Source organism: Macaca nemestrina, chromosome 4, assembly GCF_043159975.1.
Source record: "Macaca nemestrina isolate mMacNem1 chromosome 4, mMacNem.hap1, whole genome shotgun sequence".
NCBI lineage: Eukaryota > Metazoa > Chordata > Mammalia > Primates > Cercopithecidae > Macaca > Macaca nemestrina.
The window spans coordinates 7,321,423-7,345,232 of NC_092128.1; the positions used below are offsets into that span (position 1 = coordinate 7,321,423).

Consider the following 23,810-nt stretch of genomic DNA (forward strand, 5'->3'; position numbering starts at 1 on the left):
GCTTTCCTAGGCAGAGGTCCCTGCGAACTTTGGCAGTGTACGTGTCCCTGGGTACTTGAGATTAAGAGAATGGTGATGACTTTTAACCAGCAAGCTGCCTTCAGACACTTGTTTAACAAAGCACAACCTGCACAGCCCAAAATCTGTTAAACCTTGAGTCACCACAGCACATGTCTCTTGCAAGGACAACGTTGGGGGTAGGGTCACAGATTAACAGCATCTCAAATACAGAACAAAATGGAGTCTCTTATGTCTACTTCTTTCTATATAGACACAGTAACAGTCTGATCTCTCTTTCTCTTCCCCACGTATCTTAGAATAGCATATTCAGCAAAAATATTCTTCAAGCATGAAGAAGAAATAAAGGTCTTCCAGAGAAACAAAAGCTGAGGGATTTCATCAACACTAGACCTATCTTAAAAGAAATGCCAAAGAGAGTTCTTAAATCTCTTTTTGAAAGAGATTTAAGAAAAGGATGTTAATGCACAATAAGAAAGCATCTGAAGGTACAAAACTCACTGGTAATAGCAAGTACACAGAAAAACACAGGATATTAGAATACTGTCATTGTGGTGTGTGAGTCACTCATGTCTTGAGTAGAAAGACCAAAAGATGAACTGATCAAAAATAATAACTACAACAAGTTTTCAGGACATAGACAATACAATAAGATATAAACAGAAACCAAAAAAAGTTTAAAAGCAGGGGATGGAGTTAAAATGCAGACATTGTTAAAATGTAATGAAGTTAAAATGTATTTATTTACATATTTACATATACAGGGTACACATACACACACACATACACATACACACACACACACACACACACACACACACAGTCTCACTCTGTTGCCCAGGCTGGAGTGCAGTGGCGCAATCACAGCTCACTGTAGCCTCAACCTCCCGGGCTCAAGCAATCCTCCCACCTCAGCCTCCCAAGTAGCTGGGACTATAGGTGTGCACTACCATGCCCGGCTAATTTTTGTATTTTTTGTAGATATGGGGTTTCGCCATGTTGCCCAAGCTGGTCTTTTTGTTTATTTTTTTGAGATGGAGTCTCCCTCTTGTCGCCCAGGCTGGAGTGCAATGGTGCGATTTTGGCTCACTACAACCTCCCACTTCCCAGGTTCAAGTGATTCTCCTGCCTCAGTCTCCCAAGTAGCTGAGATTCCAGGTGTGTGGCACCACACCCAGATAATTTTTGTATTTTTAGTAGAGACAGGGTTTCACCATGTTGGCCAGGCTGGTCTCAAGCTCCTGACCTCAAATTATCCCCCAGCCTCGGCCTCCCAAAGTGCTGACATTAAAGGCATGAACCACCACGCCCGGCCCCTAGGCTGGTCCTGAACTTCTGAGTTCAAGTAATCCACCTACCTCAGCCTCCCAAAGTGCTGGGATTACAAGCATGAGCCCCTGCACCTGGCCAACATGTAGTTTTTTTTTTTTTTTTTTGAGACGGAGTCTCGCTCTGCCGCCCAGGCTGGAGTGCAGTGGCTGGATCTCAGCTCACTGCAAGCTCCGCCTCCCGGGTTCACGCCATTCTCCTGCCTCAGCCTCCCCAGTAGCTGGGACTACAGGCGCCCGCCACCTCGCCCGGCTAGTTTTTTGTATTTCTTGGTAGAGACGGGGTTTCACCCTGTCAGCCAGGATGGTCTGGATCTCCTGACCTCGTGATCCGCCCGCCTCGGCCTCCCAAAGTGCTGGGATTACAGGCTTGAGCCACCGCGCCCGGCTAACATGTAGTTTTTATTAATTTTCTTTTTGCTTGTCTCTTTGTTTAGACAATCAGTGTTAAGTTGCCACTGGTTTAAAATAGTTACAAGATACTATTTTCAAGCCTTATGGTAACCTCAAATCTAAAAACATATGATACACAAAAAATAAAATGCAAGAAATTAAAACATACCACCAGAGAAAATCACCTTCACTAAAAGGAAGACAGGAAGGAAGGAAAGAAGGAAGCAGACCACAAAACAACCAGAAAACAAATAATAAAATGGCAGAAGTAGGACCTTACTTATCAGTAATAACACTGAATGTAAATGGACTAAACTCCCCAATCAAAAGACACAGAGTGGCTGAATGGAGAAAAAAGTAGACCCAACAACCTGTTGCCTACTAGAAACATACTTTACCTATAAAGTATGTTTATAAAGACACACAGACTGAAAACAAAAGAATGGAAAAAGATATTTCATGCAAATGGAAACCAAAAAAGAGCAGGAGTAGCTATATTTATATTGAACAAAATGGATTTCAAGAAGAAACTGTAAAAAGAGACAAAGAAGGTCATTATATAATGATAAAGAAGTCAGTTCAGCAAGAGGCTATAACAACTGTGAATATATATGCACCCAACACTGGAGCACCCAGATACATAAAGCAAATATTATTAGAGCTAAAGAGAGAGAGAGACCCCAATACAGTAACTGGGGACTCCCAATGCTTCATTTTCAGCACTGGACAGATCGTCCAGACAAAAAAATCAACAAAGATATATCAGACTTAATCTGTACTACTGACCAAATGAACCTAATAAATATTTACAGGGCACTTCATTCAATGACTGCAGAATACACATTCTTCTCCTCAACACATAGATCATCCTGAAGGATAGACCATATGTTAGGTCTATCCTTGAGGTCTAAAAGCAGGTTTTTAAAAATTCAAACAAACTGAAATTATATCAAGTATCTTCTTTGATCACAACAGAATAAAACCAGAAATCAACTACAAGAAGAATTTGGGAAACTATACAAACACATGTAAATTAAACAATATGCACCTGAACAACCAGTGGGTCAATGAAGACATTAAGAGGGAAATTTTAAAATTTCTTTAAACAAATGATAATGGAAACATACCAAACAAAACCTATGGGATATAGTGAAAGCAAAACTAAGAGCAATAAGCAAGAAGTTTATAAGTTTATAGAGCATAAGTTTATAAGTTCATAGTTTATAAATTTATAAGTTTATAAGTTTATATAAGCATAAGTTTATAAGTTTATAGTTTATATAAGCATAAGTTTATAAGTTTATAAGTTTGTAAGTTTATAGAGCAATAAGTTTATAGCAGTAAGCACCTACATCAAAAAAAAAGTAGAAAAACTCGAAATAAAACACCTAATTATGCATCTTAAAGATGCAGAAAAAGCAAGGAGAAAAGCAAGAAGAAACCAACCCAAAATTAGTAGAAAAGCAATAATAAAGATCAGAGCAGAAATAAAAGAAATTAAAATGAAGAAAACAATATAAAAGATCAATGAAACAAAAAGTTCATTTTTTGAAAAGATAAACAATATTGACAAACCATTAGCCAGACAATGAAAAAAAGAAGCCCCAAATAAATAAAATCAGGGATGAAACAGGAGACATTATAATTGATATCACAGAAATTCAAAAGATTATTAGAGGCTACTATGAGCAACTATATGCCAATAAATTGGAAAATCTAGAGAAAATGGATAAATTCCTAGACACATACAACCTGCCAAGACTGAACTATTAAGAAATCCAAAACTTGAACAGACCAAATAGCAAGTAACAAGATCAAAGTTGTAATAAAAAGTCTCCTAGCAAAGAAAACCCCAAGACCTAATGGCTTCACTGCTGAAGTCTATCAAACTTTTAAAGAAGAACTAATACCAATCCTACCCAAACTATTCCAAAAAAACAGAGGAGGATGGAATACTTTCAAATTCATTCTACGAGGCCAATATTACCCTGATACCAAAACCAGACAAAGACACATCAAAAACATAAAACTACAGGCCAGTATCCCTGATGAACATTGATAAAAATCCTCAACAAAATACTGGCAAACTGAATTCAACGACACATTAAAAAGGTCATTCATCATGACTTAAGTGGGATTTATCCCAGGGATGCAAGGATGGTTCAACATAAGTAAATCAATTGATATGATACATCAACAGAATGAAGGATAAAAACCATATGATCATTTCAATTGATGCTGAAAAAGAATTTGGTAAAATTCAACATCCCTTCATGATAAAAACCTCAAAAAACCGGTATAGAAGGAACATACCTCAATAGAATAAAAGCCATATACAATAGACCCACAGTTAGTATCATACTGAATTGGGGAAAACTGAAAGTTTTTCCTCTAAGATCTAGAACGCAAGGATGCCCACTTTCATCACTGTCATTCACCACAGTACTAGAAGTCCTAGCTAGAGCAATCAGACAAGAGAATAAAATAAAGGGCATCCAAATTGGAAAGGAAGAAGTCAAAGTACCCTTGTTTGCAGATGATATGATCTTATATTTGGAGAAACCTAAAGATTCCACCAAAAAACTATTAGAACCGATAAATTCAGTAAAGTTGCAGGATACAAAATCAACATACAAATATCAGAGCATTTCTCTAGGTCAACAGCAAACAATCTGAAAAAAGAAATCAAGAAAGTAATCCCATTTACAATAGCCACAAATAAAACTAAATACTCAGGAATTAACCAAGTGAACTGTTGGGAACAGGCCCCAAAACTGGCCATAAACAAAATCTCTGCAGCACTGTGACATGCTCATGATGGCCTTGACGCCCAGGCTGGAAGGTTGTCAGTTTACCGGAATGAGGACAAGGAACACCTGGTCCACCCAGGGTGGAAAATCACTTAAGGCGTTCTTAAACCACAAACAAAAGCATGAGTGATCTGTACCTTAAGGATATGTTCATGCTGCAGGCAACTAGCCAGAGACCATCCCTTTATTTCTCGTAAGGAATACTTTTAGTAAATCTTATGACTGGCTTGCTGTCAATATGTGGGTAGATCTCTGTTCATGGCTCTCAGCTCTGAAGGCTGTGAGATCCCTAATTTCCCACTCTACACTCTATATTTCTGTGTGTGTGTCTTTAATTCCTCTAGCACCACTGGGTTAGGGTCTCCATGACTGAGCTGGTCTCAGCAAGTGGTGCCCACACGTGGGGCTCGAACCCAGGTCAAAGGGTCACCAGAGCAACAGTTGGAGAACATAGAACTAAGTACTGGACAACCGAATACTCTTAAGCAGTCCCCGTGGTGAGAAGGGGAGCTCAGAAGCATCAGGGTAACAATGGGACAAGTGTGGGCTCTGGTTCGTTCCACCTTGGAACCTTTTCACACTGATCATGAGGAGGAAGGAGAGTATAACAAAGTAACAGAGCAGGTTTGTTTGCCAGCTGAAGCTAAGGGCAGCAAAGGAGGGAGAGGTTCATCCCTACCCTTCTGCACCCCCGCATTATTTTGAAGAAAAAGAGTAGTTTGACCCTCCAGATCTTTCTTTTCCAGAGGACACTGGGCAAAAAGCAGTTGCCCCAGTGACTGAGCAGCGCCTCAAGCAATCACTCTCAGTTCCATTCAGGCAGGAATTCAGCAAGATAGATGAGAGGGTGATTTAGAGGCTTGGCAGTTCCCTGTTAGAATACACCCCCCAGATAAACACGGAAATGCTATAGCTACATTTGAGCCTTTTCCTTTTAAATTTGGGAAACGCCATGAGGGGCCAGTCCCCAGCCCCGTTTCCAACCAGGGCATTTCCGGCTCAGGCCATCCCCTCACCCTTACACAATGCTGTCTCCCGCCACAGCCGGCAGTGCTGCAGATTTGTGCTGCACAAAAGCTGTGAGTCTTCTGCCTGGGGAATCCCTACAGAAGGTCCCAACAGGAGCCTGCGGACCCTTGCCAGCGGAACGACCAGATCACTTCCAGGCAGGTCCAGTTTGAATTTAAAAGGGGTACAAATACAAACAGTAGTCACTGATTCAGATTACAATGGAAAAATTCAAATTGTTATATCTCCTTCTGTTCCTTGGAAAGCAGAGCCAGGAGAGCGCATAGCACAGCTCCTAATTGTGCCATATGTGGAAATGGGGAAAAGTGAAATTAAACAAACAGGAGGATTTGGAAGCACAAACAAACAACGCAAAGTGGCTTATTAGGTGAATCAAATTACTGATAAACATCCTACCTGTGAAATAACTATTCAGGGAAAGAAATTTAAAGATTTGGTAAATACAGGAGCGGACATTTCAATCATTTCTCTACAGCACTGGCCATCCACCTGGCCAATTCAACCCACTCAATTTAACATAGTTGGAGTTGGTAAAGCCCCTGAAGTATATCAAAGTAGTTATATTTTGCATTGTGAAGGGCCCGATGGACAACCTGGGACTATTCAACCAATTATAACTTCTGAACCTATAAATTTATGGAGAACAGATTTATTACAACAATGGGAAGCACAAGTTCTAATTCCAGAGCAATTATATAGCCCTCAAAGTCAACATAGGATGCATGAAATGGGGTATGTCCCTGGTATGGGACTAGGAAAAAATTTCCAAGGTTTGAAGGAACCGCTTCAAGTGGAAAGAAAAAGTTCTCGCCAAGGTTTAGGATATCATTTTTGATGGCGGCCATTGTTAAGCCTCTAGAACCTATACCTTTAAAATGGTTAACAGATAAGCCAATTTGAATAGAACAATGGCCGCTGAGTAAAAAGAAACTGGAGGCTTTAGAAGATGTAATTACTGAACAATTAGAAAAGGGACACATAGCTCCAACATTTTACCCTTGGAATTCTCCAGTTTTCAAAATTTAACAAAAAAAAAATCAGGTAAATGGAAAATGTCAACTGACTTAAGAGCCATTAATTCAGTTATACAACCTATGGGGACATTACAGCCAGGATTGCCTTCTCCTGCTATGATTCCAAAAAATTGGCCTTTAATAGTCACAGATTTAGAAGACTGTTTCCTCAATATCCCCTTAGCTGAGCAGGACTGTGAATGGTTTGCATTTACAATTCCTGCAGTAAACAGCCTGCTAAGCGTTTTCACTGGAAAGTGTTGCCACAAGGCATGTTAAACAGTCTAACAATTTGCCAGAGGTACGTAGGGCAAGCAACTGAACCTACTGGTAAAAAATGTTCACAATGTTACATTATTCATTATACGGATGATATACTTTGTGCTGCCCCCACTCGAGAAATATTACTCCAATGTTATGATCATTTGCAAAATTCGATTTCTTTTGCTGGCTTAATTATAGCTCCTGACAAAATTCAGACTACTACTCCTTACTCCTACTTGGGGACCTTAGTAAATGACACTACCATTGTGCCACAGAAAGTAGCCATACATAGGGATCAACTGAAAACATTAAATGACTTTCAAAAATTACCAGGGGACATCAATTGGATATGACCTGCTCTAGGCATTCCTACCTATGCCGTGAGTAATCTATTTTCTATCTTTAGAGGAAATCCTAGTTTCACTAGCCCTCAGTAGTTAACAAAGGAAGCTGAGGCAGAGTTACAGCTGATTGAAATGCAAGTCCATAAAGCTCAAATAAATAGAATAGATCCAGAGAAGACTCTAGATTTGCTAATTTTGCCAACTCAGCATTCACCTACTGCTGTTACTGTCCAAGAGGTGGACTTAGTAGAATGGCTTTTCTTCCACATACTAATTCACAGACTCTAACTCCTTATTTGGATCAAATTGCTACTATAATAGCGATATGATAGGAAATGGGAGAACTCGGATTGTTAAATTACATGGATATGATCCTGAAAAAATTACTGTCCCTCTCACGAAGGCGCAAATACAGCAAGCTTTTATAAATAGTTTTACTTGGCAAACCCATTTAGCTGACTTTGTGGGTCTTCTCGATAACCATTTTCCTAAAACAAAACTGTTTCAATTTTTGAACTGGTTTGGTGGAGAGACCCAATAACAAACAGTTGGGAAATAAGTAAAATAATAACTTGGGGTAGAGGTTATGCTTGTGTTTCTACAAGACCGAATCAACAGCCAATTTGGATACCATCAAGACACCTGAAACCTTATCACAAGCCAGATGCTGAGGAAGAGATTCTGGGAGGATCCTGAGGACCCCCAGTTGCAGCCACGTCAAGACTGACACTGAGGAGGACCCCAACTGTCACGAGCAACACCCATCAAACACAGCCACCCACCTGGGGACAGATGAAGAAGCTGTCACAGATGGCGGAAGAAAACCTGAGGAAGGAGGGACAACCAGTCAAATAAGTAATTTAATGATATCTATGATAGCAGTGATCACCATTGCCGTGAATATTCCTTCAACAAGGGCTGACAGAGAAAACAGTTATACTTATTGGGCATATTTATCCATCGTGGCTAGCAATAATGCCTGGATGTAATCACTCTACGACACAGTTACACATGCTTTCTGATCTCAGTATTTCCCATAATGAATCTGCTCCTATAATTGAGGCATACCACCCTCAAAAACCTATTTGTAAACAAAATTGAACCTGGCCAGAAAAAGTGAATGGACTTGTTTAGGAAAACTGCATTGGAGAACAGGCAGAGGTGCTGCACAGCAATTCCTATGGAATTAACTGGTCCCCTAGGGGATGTTTAGTTTGAATTGCACCTCTCAGTTTGTGTGCCACGGCCACACTATGTTCAGCTGGTCTGAACAAAACAGTCAGATGGTAGAAATGGTAAAGTACGGCAAGAGTTCCTATTATCTGGAACCATGGCAGTACAGTGGCACCTCAGCCTCAAATGATATGGCCCATTGTAGGAGCTAAACATAAGGATTTGTGGAAATTATTAATAGCTCTTAATAATATCAAAATTTAGGAAAGAATAAAAAAGCATCTAGAAGGACACTCTACAAACTTGTCTTTGGCTGTTGCAAAATTAAAAGAACAAATATTTAAAGCATCCCAGGCAAAACTGACCTTAATGCCAGGAACTGGAGCGCTTGAAGGAGCTGCAGACAGATTAGCAGCTAGTAACCCACTAAAATGGATAAAAATACTTGGAAGCTCTGTGATTTCAATGATGATTGTGCTTTTAATCTGTGTTGTTTGTCTTTGTATAGTCTGCGGATCCTGACTCCTGCAAGAAGTAGCTCACTGTGACAAAGCTGCCTTTGCTTTTATCACTTTGCAAAACAAAGGGGGGACATGTTGGGAACAGGCCCCAAAATCTGGCCATAAACTGGCCCCAAAACTGGCCATAAACAAAATCTCTGCAGCACTGTGACATGCTCATGATGGCCCTGATGCCCATGCTGGAAGGTTGTCAGTTTACCGGAATGTGGGCAAGGAACACCTGGCCCACCCAGGGCAGAAAACCACTTAAGGCGTCCTTAAACCACAAATAGCATGAGTGATCTGTGCCTTAAGGACATGTTCATGCTGCAGGCAACTAGCCAGAGACCATCCCCTTATTTTAGCCCATCCTTTTATTTCCCATAAGGAATACTTTTAGTAAATCTTATGACTGGCTTGCTGTCAATAAATATGTAGGTAAATCTCTGTTTGTGGCTCTCAGCTCTGAAGGCTGTGAGACCCCTGATCTCCCACTGTACACTCTATATTTCTGTGTGTGTCTTTAATTCCTCTAGCACCGCTGGGTTAGGGTATCCATGAACAAGCTGGTTTCGACAGTGAACAATCTCTACAATGAAAACTATAAAACACTGATACAAGAAATTGAAGAAGATAGGCCGGGTACAGTGGCTCAGGCCTGTAATCCAAGCACTTTGGGAGGCTGAGGCAGGCAGCTCACCTGAGGTCAGGAGTTCAAGACCAGCCTGGCCAACATGGCGAGACCCCCATCTCTACTAAAATTACAAAAATTAGCTGGGTGTGGTGGCGGGCACCTGTAATCCCAGCTACTTGGGAAGATGAGGCAGGAGAATCACTTGAACCCAGGAGGTGGAGGTTGCAGTGAGCCAAGATCACACCAGTGCACTCCAACCTTGGTGACAAGTCAAGACTCCGTCTTAAAAAAAAAATTAAAAAAAAAAAAAAATTGAAGACACGTACACACAAAAGGAAAGATGTTCCACATTCGCCAACTGGAAGAATCAATACTGTTAAAATGTTCATACCACCCAAAGCAACCTACAGATTCAATGCAATCCCTATCAAAATACCAATGACATTCTTCACAGAAATAGAAAAAACAATCCTAAAACCTACATAGTATAACAAAAGACCCAGAATAGCCTAGGCTATCTGAGCAAATACAACAAAACTGAAGGAATTACATTACCTAACTTCACATTATCTGACTCCAAATTACAACTTCAAATTATACTAAAGAGCTACAGTAACCAAAATAGCATGGCATCAGCATAAAAACAGACACACAGACCAATGAAACAGAATGGAGAACCCAGAAACAAATCCATACATCTACAGTGAACTCATTTTTGACAAAGAAGCTAAGAACATACACTGGGAAAAGGAGAGTCTCTTCAATAAATGGTGCTGGGACAACTGGAGATCCATATGCAGAAGAATGAAACTAGACCCCTATCTCTCGCTGAGAGACAGGACTATCTGGATTTCCTAGGCCGACCAAGAATCCCTAAGCCTAGCTGGGAAGGTGACAGCATCCACCTTTAAACACTGGGCTTACAGCTTAGCTCACACCCGACCAATCAGGTAGTAAAGAGAGCTCACTAAAATGCTAATAGGCAAAAACAGGAGGTAAAGAAATAGCCAATCATCTATTGCCTGAGAGCACAGAGGGAGGGACAATGATTGTGCTATAAACCCAGGCATTCGAGCCAGCAACGGCTACCCTCTTTGGGTCCCCTCCCTTTGTATGGAAGCTCTGTTTTCACTCTATTAAATCTTGCAACTGCACTCTCTTCTGGTCCATATTTGTTACAGCACAAGCTGAGCTTTTTGCTCACCATTCACCACTGCTGTTTGCCACTGTCGCAGACCTGCCACTGACTTCCATCCCTCCAGATCCGGCAGGGTGTCTGCTGTGCTCCTGATCCAGCGAGGCTCCCACTGCTGCTCCCAATCAGGCTAAAGGCTTGCCATTGTTCCTGCACGGCTAAGTGCCCGGGTTCGTCCTAATCGTGCTGAACACTAGTCACTGGGTTCCACGGTTCTCTTCCATGACCCACGCCTTCTATCAGAGCTATAATACCGTATGGCCCAAGATTCCATTCCTTGGAATCCATGAGGCCAAGAACCCCAGGTCAGAGAACAGGAGGCTTGCCACCATCTTGCAAGCGGCCCGCCACCATTTTGGGAGCTCTGGGAGCAAAGACAACCCCTCAACCCCACCCCGTATGTCGCTATACACAAAAATCAAATTAAAATAGATTAAAGACTTAAGACCTCAAGCTATGAAACTGCTAAAAGAAAACGCTGGAGAAAATCTCCAGGACATTGAACTGGGCAAAGATTTCTGTAGTAATACCCCACCAAAGCATCCATGGACAAATGGTATCACATCAAGTTAAAAAGCTTCTACACAACAAAGGCAACAACAAAGTGAAGAGACAACCCCCAGACCAGGAGAAAGTATTTGCAAACTGTCCATCTGGCAAGGGATGAATAACCAGAACATACAAGAAGCTCAAACAACTCTATAGGAAAAAATCTAATAATCCTATTAAAAAATGAGCAAAACATCTGAACAGACATTTCTCAAAATAAGACATACAAATAGCAAACAGGCATATGAAAAGGTGCTCGACATCACTGATCAGAGAAATGCAGAACAAAACTACAACGAGATATCATCTCACCCCAGTTAAAATGGCTTATATCCAAAAGACAGGCAATAATGAATGATGGTGAGGATGTGGAGAAAAGGGATTCCTCATACACCATAGGTGGGAATGTAAATTAGTACAAGCACTATGGAGACCAGTTTGGAGGTTCCCCAAGAACTAAAAATAGAGCTACCACATGATTCAGCACTGTTCACGATAGCCAAGATTTGGAAGCAACCTAAATGTCCATCAACAGATGAATGGATAAAGAAAACATGATGATACATATACACAATGGAGTACTATTCAGCCATAAAAAAGAATGAGATCCCATCATTTGCAACAACAGGGACAGAACTGGAAGTCATTATGTTACGTGAAATAAGCCAGGCACACAGAATGACAAACTTTGCCTGTTGTCACTTATTTGTGGAAGCTAAAAATTAAAACAACTGAACTCATGGAGAGAGAGACTAGATGACGGTTACCAGATTCTGAGAAGGGAGTGAGGGGAGAGACAGTTAATGTATACAAAAATACAGTTACATAGAATGCATAAGATCTAGTATTTGATAGCACAACAGCATGACTACAGTCAACAATACTTTATTGCACATTTTAAAGTAACTTTAAGAGTATCGGCCGGGCGCGGTGGCTCAAGCCTGTAATCCCAGCACTTTGGGAGGCCAAGACGGGCGGATCACGAGGTCAGGAGTTCGAGACCATCCTGGCTAACACGGTGAAACCCCGTCTCTACTAAAAAATACAAAAAACTAGCCGGGCGAGGTGGCGGGCGCCTGTAGTCCCGGCTACTCGGGAGGCTGAGGCAGGAGAATGGCGTAAAAACCCGGGAGGCAGAGCTTGCAGTGAGCTGAGATCCGGCCACTGCACTCCAGCCTGGGCGACACAGCGAGACTCCGTCTCAAAAAAAAAAAAAAAAAAAAAAAAAAAAAAGAGTATCACTGGGTTGTCAAAGATTTTCCCCCAAGCCTGAAAGCTTAAGGGAATGAATAATTCCTCCCTCCTCAAGCCCAGTCCCAAGGTGCAAGGACACTTGCGCCAGCAGCGCGCTGTCAGCAAGTTAACAGAAGCAGGAAGAGAGGTTGCGGGAAGACACATACGCCCTGAAGATCCAGAGGGAGGCCAGCGTGTACTACTACGCAGCAGCCACGTCAGATTGGGACACTTCCTGTTTACAGAGGACTATAAAACCCCTTCCACGCCTCACTTGGGGCTGAGGCCATTTTAGACCTAAACCCGTCTGCCCCCAGGCGCTTGTTAAAACAGCGTGTTGCTCCACACCGCCTCCTGGTGTCGGGGTTGTTGGCACGTTGTCGCGTTCCAACCAATACAAGAGCCTGGCAGATTGTCTGCACCACTAACAACGGATAAATGCTTCAGGGGATGGATACCCCGCTTACTCTGATGTGATTAGGCATTCTCCGCCATATCAAATACCTCATGTACCTATAAATACATACGCCCACTAGGTACCCACAAAAATTAAAAACAAATTTTTTAGAGAGATTTATTCTGAGCCAAATATGAGCGCCTATGGCCCATGACACCGCCCTTAGGAGATCCCGGGAACATGTACGCAAGGTGGTGGGGGCACAGCCTAGTAGTATACATTTTAGGGGAACATTTGAGACTTCAATCAAACACAGGTATAGACTGGATTGGGCGGGCAAGGCGGGACAACTCGAAGTGGGGGCTTCCAGGTCACGGGCAGATGAGACAAACGGCTGCATTCTTTTGAGCCTCTGCTCTGCCTTCTACTGAATACACAATTTACCCGACGGGGCGGGCAGAGGAATAGTTACTTGTGCCTTAGCCTGGCTCAGTAAACCTGCATTTTTACATAAATACAGGGCAGGTGAAGCCATCAGACATGCATTTGTCTCAGGTGGGCAGGGGGATGACTGGCGGTCTGTCCCTGTCCCTCACCTGCGAAGACAAGCTGTCCATTTCCACTGCCAGGGTGAAATTCGACGCAACTGTTTCAGGGTAAAGATGTGGCGGCCACAGCCAATTTCTTCCGGGGCAAACGGTGAGGGAGCTGTGTGGCTTTTTAGCTCTGCAGCTGTCTTAGGAATAAAACAGGAGCAGGTTTGCCTGACGCAGTTCCCGGCTTGACTTTGGCTTAGCGATCTGGGGTCCCGAGATTCATTTTCCTTTCACACTATTCTCCCTAGTTTTGTGTATGTGTGAAATGTTCTATTTCTGGGCACTTTTAATTTTAAAAAGTGGACAACCCTGCTCTGGACTTCATTTTAGGGAATGCTGCGGGAGGCTGTAAATCAGGTGTGCCTCCGTCCGAAACGCCCGAAAACCAGGCCCGCGCCCTGGCTCTCGCTCCCCACACCGCGGACCCGCCTGAGGAGACGCCGGGGGAGGCGCGGGGGCAGCGGCGTCTCCTCGAGGAACCAGCCTCGCCCAGGGAGCGTGCGGGAGCCCCGGACCCGCGGGGAGCCAGGCGCTGCCCCGGCGCTGCCCCCAGCCTGCCCAGGCCCCGCGCGCCGCCGCCGCAGCTCTCGAGGTGCTGAGGGGCGCGGGGAGACCGCGCGAAGGAGGGCGCCGCCGAGCGGGTACTCACCGCGTTGCCCGCAGCCCAGGATCGCCGCCTTCCGGAACTCGGGCTGCGGCATCTCTCCCGCCAGCCCCAGTCCCACCCGCAAGACCGGCGGCGGGCTGAACTACCTAGGGACCGAGCAGCCAGGCGTCGCGCACGCGCCGGGCGCACTGGCGGCCGCCTCCTCAGGCCCAGGGCCCTCGCCCAGTCCCCACGCCGCCGTCTCCGCCCAGCGCCGCGCGTCAGGCGGCCCCGCCCCTGCTCCGTGGTGACGTCACCTCTCGCTGCCCTGACGTCACCGGCCGCCGCCCGCTGAGTCGTACCGAGCGTTCGCGCACGCGCGTGGCCTAGGCCCTGTTGTCTGTTGCCCGCGGTCTGGAAAGACTCTATTAATGACAAATGCGCTGCCTGTGGCCTCGGCTACTCCGGAGGCTGAGGCGGGAGCAGCGCTTGAGCCCGGGAGCTCTGCGCTGTATGCGCTGTGCCCATTACGCGGCGACACCGAGTTCCGCATCGGTGTGGTGACTTCCCGGGAGCAGGAACCACCAGGTTCCCCAAGGAGGGGGGAACCAAGCAGGGCAAAACTCCTGTGCTGCTCGGTAGTGGGATCGCGCCTGTGAGTGGCCACTGCCCTCCAGCCTGGGCAATACAGCGAGATCCCATAAGTGAAAAAAAAGACAAATGCCCTTAAACATACTAAAAGACGTTAAATGTCACTTGTGATAGAAGAAAATGTTGATTAAAATGTAAAGAGAGAAGTTGTGAAAAAACACTCATACATTGGTGATAAGAGTGCAATGTATACAAATCCCGTAAAGGGGAATTTGGCAATTTTTAAGAAAAGTGGAGTAGGCATTCATCTGTGGCCAATAATGCCAAGTTATATTGAAGAATATCTTAATGTTAATCTTATTTGCATTTCTGAAATAAGCCCCACTTGGTTAAGAGTATTTTTAAACTTTTTAAAATAACTCATTGCTTCACAATGAAAGTCTGATGGGGTACACGTGTAGCAATGGAGGAAATTCTACAGCACATATAAATTAAAGAGCATCACCTGAACCAAAGTAGTGGCCGCCTTGAGCTGAATTGAGCTAACCACATTCCCCAGCCCATCTTCCACTGCATTAACGGGCCCTGCCAAATACCCCATGGGGTTGTCAGGGTGTAGGGGGTGCCATGTTGTGCCACCCAGGTTTCCCCTTAAGGGCGGAGGACTCATTTCTCCAGTTGTTGGGTGTGTAGGCAGCTGATGGCCCCCAGCTGAGTCCTGTGGCCACTCCCCTCAGCCAAAGAGAACTGCTGCTGGGTGCCAAGTTGAATGCTTTTGACCCCTTGTACCATGTTTGTGTCTTGACTGGAAATTGACAGATATTTCAGGTGTGAGTTTCTCTTGCAAGGGCAGTGCAGAGAGCACACATGTATCTTTGCCCAGTTTCCTTCCATGGTTGCAGCTCATGTAAAATATACATAGTATGATATCAAATAAGCCTCACTGGGAATCAGTCCTGCTGGGACCTCCCTCAGAAACTATTCACAGCAGTGGCAGGCAAACTAGGGCGAAGTCTACTAGGTATATTTAAAAGTGTATAACAAGTTTATTTACACAAATATGTTGCCAGAAAGGAATCCTTCCAACTACCTAAACTAGTAATGAAAAATTTTAAATATCACCTTAAACATGTATAAGGGAATACTAAGTTCTTATATTTAAACCTTATTATTATTTTAGTATATTCTCAAGCAAAAGAGTTTGAAGACCAGAGCTTTAGGGCCTCACTACTCAAATGGTGGTCCAGCAACAAGCAGCATCAGCGTCACCTGGGAGTGTGTTAGAAATGGTGAGTCTTCAGGAGATTATTTTGGAGCTTTAAGATTTAATTACTGCCCCACTAGATTTAGGACTTGCATGTGGCCTCTAGCCCCTTTGTTTTGGTCAATTTTTCCCACTTGGAATGGAAGCATTTATCCAGTGCCCATACCCCCATTGTATCCTGGAAGTAATTAACTTGTTTTAGATTTTACAGGATCATAGATGGAAGGGAGTTGCTTCATCTCAAATGAGACATTGGACTTGGACTTTTGGGTTAATGTTAGAATAAATTAAGACTTTGGGGGACTGTTGGGAAGGCATGATTGGTTTTGAAATGTGAAAGAAACATGAGATTTGGGAGGGGCCAGGGGCAGACCGATATAGTTAGGCTTTGTATCCCTACCCAAATCTCATCTTGAAATGTAATCCCCAGGTGTTGAGGGAGAGCCCTTGTGGGAGGTGATTGAATCATGGGGGCAGTTTACCCCACGCTGTTCTTGTAATAGTGAGTTAGTTCTCATAAGATCTGATGGTTTTATAAATGGCAGTTTCCCCTGAGCTTTTCATTTTCTTTCCTACTGCCTCATGAAGAAGGTGGCTGCTTACCCTTCTGCCATGCTTGTAAGTTTCCTGAGGCCTCCCTAGACATGCTTCCTGTTAAGCTGGCAGAACATGGAGTAAATTAAACTTCTTTCCTTTAAAAAAAAAAAAAAAAAAAAGAAATGGTGAGTCTTGTGCTCCACCTACTTAATTAAAATCTGCATTTTTACCAAGATTTCCAGGTGACTTATACACAAATTAACATTTGAAATCATGCTCTAGGATATAATCAGGGCATGTAAATTTCCATTAATGCATCTTCTCCTGACCCTTGATAGTATCAGATATTTAAATATTTGCCAATCTGATGAGTATGAGATGCATCTGTTTATATCTATTACTTTAAATACTATTCTACGTAATTAATGTACAATAACTACTTAACCATTATTCTCATAATTGAGGATTTGGGTTAGCTCCAATTTTTCACTATGGGTTAGCTCCAATTTTTCACTATCATACAGAATGACACTAAAATGCTCTTTTCAGTGTATCATTCTGGTTAAACACAATCTTTGAGGCCAGGCTGATTAGGATCATATAAGGGCTGTGTTATTGTTTGTCCTTGGATACAGTTGCCAGATGAAATACAGGGTGGCCTGAAATTGGAATTTCAGATTAAGAATAATTTTGTGATGCAATAGTTTTGTGATCCTATGCAATATGTGAGAGGCTTGTCTTCATCTGTGCTGCTGTAATAAAATACCTGAGACTAGGTGGTTTAAAAACAAATTTGTTTTCTCACTCTCCCGGAGGCTGGGAAGTACAAGATCCAGCAGCCATATCTGGTAAGCTGCTGGTGAGGGCTTTGTGCTACATCATAATGTGGCAGAGAACCGAAGGGGAAGCGGGCACTGGCTAAAGGGGCAATGTTACAATGTTACTTTATTAACAACCCGCTCTCAAGGTACCTAATCCAGTCCCAAGAGACTGGGAATTCTCAGTGACTACATTAATCTTTTCATGGGGGCTGATCCCTCATGACTCCAAAGCCTGTTAAAGGTCCTCCTCTGTCTCAACACTGTTATCTTGGGGTCCAAGCCTCAACATGAATTTTGGTGGGGATAAAAGGTATTCAAACTGTAGCACTGTTGCATTGTCAGTTGTCTCAACATGAATCACGGAGGATACATTCAAAATATAGCCATATGTACAGTAAAATGTTATTGTCTATTTGAAATTCACGTTTTAACCAGGCATCCTGTGTTTTTATTAGCCAAATAGGGCAACCTTAACCTGGGCAAATTCTAACCATCATTTTCTTATCTATGAAATGAGGATAGCAGAACTCATAAAGTTGTTGTATGAATGAAACGAGATGATCCATGCAGACGACTTACAGCAGAGTATGAAACATAGTAAAATCTCAGCAAATGTCAGCTCTTCTTAGTTATTATTTCATACAGGTGTGTCTTAGGATAAATTCCTAGAAGGATGTCTCAGTTACAGAACTCCTGGGCTTAATTTAGGACTTGTTTGATGGCCGGGCGCGGTGGCTCACGCCTGTAATCCCAGCACTTTGGGAGGCTGAGGCAGGCGGATCACGAGATCAAGAGATCGCAGACCATCCTGGCGAACATGGTGAAACCCCGTCTCTACTAAAAATACAAAAAATTAGCCGGGCATGGTGGTGGGCGCCTGTAGTCCCAGGTACTTGGGAGGCTGAGGCAGGAGAATGATGTGAACCAGGGAGGCGGAGCTTGCAGTGAGCCAAGATTGGGCCACTGTACTCCACCCTGGGCGACTGAGCAAGTCTCTGTCTCCAAAAAAAAAAACTTGTTTGAGCATTCCATCATACTAAAAACTGTTTTGTAAAAAACCTTAAGCAGGTTACCAGATACTTTCCAACTAGCTTCAGAATACAAATTAGATTTTTTAATTTCCATACAAAAACAAAAAATTGCCACCTATAGGCCAGTATCAATTTCCTTTTAATCACGCCAAATATTTGGATATTAATTCTGATTTTTCTTTTAGGGTCAACTGAAGCAATATTTAAGAAGATACTGTCCAAGGGACATGCTAAACAATTTCTAGGACTTATGTGTGTTATCTGCTAAGACTTAATATTAGGCTCATGGCTTTTAAGAAAAGAGAATACTCTCGGCCGGGCGCGGTGGCTCAAGCCTGTAATCCCAGCACTTTGGGAGGCTGAGACAGGCGGATCACGAGGTCACAATATCAAGACCATCCTAGCTAACATGGTGAAACCCCGTCTCTACTAAAAAAACACAAAAAACTAGCCGGGCGAGGTGGCGGGCGCCTGTAGTCCCAGCTACTCGGGAGGCTGAGGCAGGAGAATGGCGTGAACCCGGGAGGCGGAGCTTGCAGTGAGCTGAGATCCGGCCACTGCACTCCAGCCTGGGTGCCAGAGCAAGACTCCGTCTCAAAAAAAAAAAGAAAAAAAGAAAAAGAAAAAGAAAAGAGAATACTCTTATCTTTTGCTTTTGGGAAAGTTGGTATTTACAGCATCCATTCTTTATGCTTACCAGAAAAAATATACATATTTTTTAATGTTGCATATATATCATTTATATATTACATATAATTATATATATTACACATATATATTCTCAAACTTCAACACTAGAAAAAAGTTGTTGCTTTAAGAAGATACTCCAGGCCCCGCGCGCGGTGGCTCAAGCCTGTAATCCAAGCACTTTGGGAGGCCGAGACGGGCGGATCACGAGGTCAGGAGATCGAGACCATCCTGGCTAACACGGTGAAACCCCGTCTCTACTAAAAAATTAAAAACTAGCTGGACGAGGTGGCGAGCGCCTGTAGTCCCAACTGCTCGGGAGGCTGAGGCAGGAGAATGGCGTAAACCTGGGAGGCGGAGCTTGCAGTGAGTTGAGATCCGGCCACTGCACTCCAGCCTGGGCAACAGAGCGAGACTCCATCTCAAAAAAAAAAAAAAAAAAACTCCATATTTATACTACTATAATTCTCTTTTATTTTTTCAGCTACAGGATTTCTATGTTGCTTTTTGTTTGTTCTTTGAGACAGAGTCTGTCACCCAGGCTGGAGTGCAGTGGTGCAATCTTGGTCTGGGCTCACTGCAACCTCCGCCTCCCATGTTCAAGCGATTCTTGTGCCTCAGCCTCCCGAGTAGCTGGGATTACAGGCATGTGCCACTGAGCCCGTGTTCTGTTTTGTTTTTTTTTTTCCCTGACGGAGTCTCACTCTGTCGCCCAGGCTGGAGTGCAGTGGTGTGATCTCACCTCACTGCAACCTCTGCCTCCTGGGTTCAAGCACTTCTCTTGCCTTAGACTCGAGTAGCTAGGATTACAGGCACACGCCACCGCACCCGGCTAATGTTTTTGTATTTTCAGTAGAGACCGGGTTTCACCACATTCACCAGGCTGATCTCGAACTCCTGACCTCGTGATCCGCCCACCTCAGCCTACCAAAGTGCTGGGATTGCAAACGTGAGCCACCACGCCTGGCCTGTTTTGCATTTTATCATAATTTTAGTAGACGCATGGGTTTATTATGATTAATTTTTAAATGACTTTCTACAAACAGGAAAAGTATAATATATGGGCCAAGAATACAATCACGGCATGGCACCTGTTTCGTGCTGCCCAATCAACCTTTTAAAGGATGAATCAAGGGGCTGTAATAGATCACCCCATGTCTGTCTAGCAATAGATTTTATATAGTATTTTCCTAAATAGGTATAAAGATGTTATTTGCAGCAGTTGGGCACGGTAGCTCACACCTGTAATGCCAAACTTTGGAAGGTCAGCCGTTCAAGACTACCCTGGCCAACATGATGAAACTGTATCCGGAATTGCTGGGTTCTTGGTCTCGCTGACTTCAAGAATGAAGCTGTGGACCCTCGTGGTGAGTGTTACAGCTCATAAAGATGGCAGTCTGGAGTATCATTCCTTCAGGTGTTCAGATGTATCTGCAGTTTTTTCCTTGTGGTGGGTTAGTGGTCTCACTGGCTTTTGGAATGAAGCTTCAGACCTTTGCAGTGAATGTTAGAGCTCTTAAGGTGGGGCGTCTGGAGTTGTTCATTCCTCCCAGTGGGTTCGTGGTGTCGCTAACCTCAGGAGTGAAGCTGCAGACCATCGCAAGGAGTGTTACAGCTCATAAAGATGGCATGGACTCAAACAATGAGCAACAGCAGGAGTTATTGCAGACAGCAAAAGAACAAAGTCTCTACACACTGTGTAAGGTGACTGAGCAGGCTGCTGTTGACTAGCTTGGGTAGCCTGCTTTTATTCCCTTATCTGACCCCACCCACATCCTGATGATTGGTCCATTTTACAGAGAGCTGATTGGTCTATTTTACAGAGAGCTGATTGGTCCATTTTGACAGTGCTGATTGGTGTGTTTACAATCCCTGAGCTAGACACAGCGTGTTGATTGGTGCATTTACAATCCTCTAGCTAGACACAGAGTGCTAGACAGAAAAGTTATCCAAGTCCCCACTAGGTTAGCTACATACAGAGTACTGATTGGTGTATTCACAAACCTTGAGCTAGACACAGGGTGCTGATTGGTGTATTTACAATGCCTTAGCTAGACATGAAGGTTCTCCAAGTCCCCACTAGACTCAGGAGCCCAGCTGGCTTCACCCAGTGGATCCCGCACTGGGGCGGCAGGCTGAGCTGCCTGCCAGTCCCGTGCCTTGCACCCGTACTCCTCAGCCCTTGGCCGGTTGATGGGACCCACGCCACCGCGCAGGGGGCGGTGCTCATCCGGGAGGATCCAGCCGGGCAGGAGCCCTGGTTGGGAGAGGTGGCAGGAGGAGGGTCAGGCATGGCAACTGTAGGTCCCAAGCCCTGCCCCGTGGGGAGGCAGCTGAGGCCCAGCGAGAATTCGAGCACAGCACCAGTGGGCCAGCACTGCAGGGGGACCGGGCATACCCTCTGCAGCTGCTGGCCTGGGTGCTAAGCCCCTCACTGCCTGGGGCCAGCAGTGTCGGTCAGCGGCTCCAAGTGCGGGGCCCGCCGAGCCCACACCCACCCGGAACTCACACTGGCCCGCGAACGCCTAGCTGTGCTTCTGCCTCCACACCTCCCCGCAAGCAGAGGGAGCCAGCTCGGGCTTCGGCCAGCCCAGAGAGGGGCTCCCACAGTGCCGTGGCGGGCTGAAGGGCTCCTCAAGCGCCACCAGAGTGGACGTTGAGGCCCAGGCGGCACCGAGAGCGAGGGCTGCTAGCATGTTGCCACCTCTCAAAACCACATCTCTACTAAAAATACAAAAATTAGTTGGGCGTGGTGGTGGGTGCCTGTAATCCCAGCTACTCAGGAGGCTGAGGTATGAGAATCACTTGAACCTGGGAAGTGGAGGTTGCAGTGAGCCGAGATCAGGCTACTGCACTCCGGCCCGGGCGACAAGAGTGAAACGCCGTCTCCAAAAACAAACAAACACACAAAACAAAAAACTTCATTCCTTGCTGTATACCAGCAACTAGAAGAATACCTGGCTTCAAGCAAGCACTCATTGTTGATTGAATGAGCTCAATAGATGATTCAAATTGTTTTTCTGCTGTAAAAACTAACTTACCTTCTTTCCAGCATAGACTATTCTCTTCCACTTTTTTTTTTTTTTTTTTTTGGCCCCTTTCAATGTGTTTTTTTCTCTCATTAGCTGTCTCTGTCTTTCTGAATTCAGTGTCTTTCACCTCTTAGCCACCATCATCAGCGTGAAACCAACAGTGATCTGTCTAACCCCAAAGATGCCAAAGAAGTACTTTGGACATCTGGGAATGTGTTTACACAGGACAGACAAGGCACCCAGCTGCTGCTTCCCTGATCCCAGCTAAACCGTTTACCAAGAGTCAAGAAGTGTCTGGAGAGCTGGAGGCCAGAGCCATAGGAGGGGACAGACATGAAAAAGGCAAAATCGGCTGGGCACAGTGGCTCATGCCTGTAATCCCAGCACTTTGGGAGGCCGAGGCAGCCGGATCACGAGGTCAAGAGATCAAGACCATCCTGGCCAATATAGCGAAACCCCGTCTGTACTAAAATACAAAAGTTAGCTGGGTGTGGTGGCACGCACCTGTAATCCCAGCTACTTGGGAGGCTGAGGCAGGAGAATTGCTTGAACCCGGGAGGCAGAGGTTGCAGTGAGCCCAGATTACACCACTATGCTCCAGCCTGGTGACAGAGTGAGACTCCTGGAAGAGGGAGTATCTTCAGATGACAGAAGGGCTGGCAGGGACACATGGGGAAGCTGGCCTGGAGAGCTGACCAGACACCCAGGCAGGTGGACTGGACACCAGACGTTCAGGTATGCAGCTGAGCAAGGTGTCATTACCAGAATCTACCCTGGCAGGAAGAAAGGAGCTTGCTGCAGCTCAGCCAAAGTCATGAGAACATGGCTCCCTAAGAAGGCAATCGCAACAGATTGTCTGGGGCAGAAGCCGGGTTGGCAAAGGGAAAGCAGTCCCTACAGTCCACCAGGGCCAGGTGGGTGTGGTAAACAAATGCGCTTTACTTAAACTCAGTCAGCTGTATGATAGAGTCGTAACTGTGTGACCACTTAGGACATTTCTAATGTTCAAGGTCTTGTCACCTCAGAAATTCAGTAGCAGATGAGTAACAAAGTATTAAGAATTTTCATTAAAGGGGAAATAAAGGCACCCACATCATAGACCATTCTGGTCATATTTTTTTAATTGCATTTCACATAATTCCATGATGTTCCAATCTTACATTCTTGTGCCACTATGTTGAATGATTAGGAGACTTTTAACTCTTTATTAATCAAAGTGATTTGTTTTCCTTTCATGAGCTGTTCACAGATGCCTCCAACTCTGGGAAGACATTATCCAAATACCACTGAAATGACTTGCAACCCAGTCGTTTCCTTAACTGAACACGCTCGTGAATGTTTCCATAGGTAACATATTTCAGACCAGGCTTTCGAAGAAAAAACTGCTCCTACATGAAAATACAGAGTCAGCCATTATGTTCAGCCAAACAAATCTTCAGTGATCAAATGATTATATCTAACATAGACACATGTATTTTCATCATGTGAACTAAAAAAGCCCTCAAGATCCCAATTTTTTTCTGTCCAAGGAATGAAGGCAGAGACATACTATGGGACCTCGGATTTACCCACCATGCACATGTTCACAGCACGTGCCACGACACCCTAAGTGGCATAGCGGGATCCAGGAAGACTGGGTCCTGCTTCTCAGCCAAAGAATCACAGCCACCTATTGTGGTATCCCCTTTCTCCTGTTTTTTCAACAATACCCAAGGACAAACCCCCTTACTCCCTGGTCCTGATCGTATGTTTGTCTTTTCAGAAATGCGGGATGATGTAGTAAAG

General features: G+C 44.4%; 2 protein-coding genes and 1 long non-coding RNA gene across 7 annotated transcripts in view; 1 reads left to right on the forward strand and 2 right to left on the reverse strand.

Moving 5' to 3' along the window:
- LOC105474931 (polypeptide N-acetylgalactosaminyltransferase 11) overlaps window positions 1-14,330 on the reverse strand; it is an 81,243-nt gene extending 66,913 nt beyond the window's left edge. The window contains exons 1-2 of one of the 3 annotated variants that reach the window (XM_011729873.3): window positions 14,126-14,267; window positions 13,477-13,616 (exon numbers count right to left, since the gene is read on the reverse strand). The gene's annotated coding sequence lies outside the window, so the exon portion shown is untranslated. Of the gene's footprint in view, window positions 1-13,476; window positions 13,617-14,125 lie in introns of all 3 variants that reach the window. The other 2 variants (XM_011729874.3, XM_011729872.2) reach the window with 2 other exon arrangements.
- A 98-nt stretch (window positions 14,331-14,428) lies between these two features.
- On the forward strand, window positions 14,429-23,344 carry LOC105474927 (uncharacterized). 2 transcript variants are annotated; one of them, XR_983013.2, is made up of 3 exons: window positions 14,429-14,717; window positions 15,834-15,942; window positions 22,160-23,344. It is a non-coding gene; the product is annotated as an uncharacterized lncRNA (long non-coding RNA). The 2 variants fall into 2 exon arrangements; XR_011621847.1 differs by lacking the exons at window positions 14,429-14,717; window positions 15,834-15,942 and adding an exon at window positions 16,483-20,360.
- Window positions 23,129-23,810, reverse strand: part of LOC105474926 (polypeptide N-acetylgalactosaminyltransferase like 5) — a 65,132-nt gene continuing 64,450 nt past the window's right edge. For both annotated transcript variants that reach the window (XM_071094220.1, XM_071094221.1), the window contains one exon: window positions 23,129-23,413. In XM_071094220.1, the coding sequence (XP_070950321.1) occupies window positions 23,258-23,413 (156 nt within the window). In that variant the 3' untranslated portion in view covers window positions 23,129-23,257. The remainder of the gene's footprint in view (window positions 23,414-23,810) is intronic.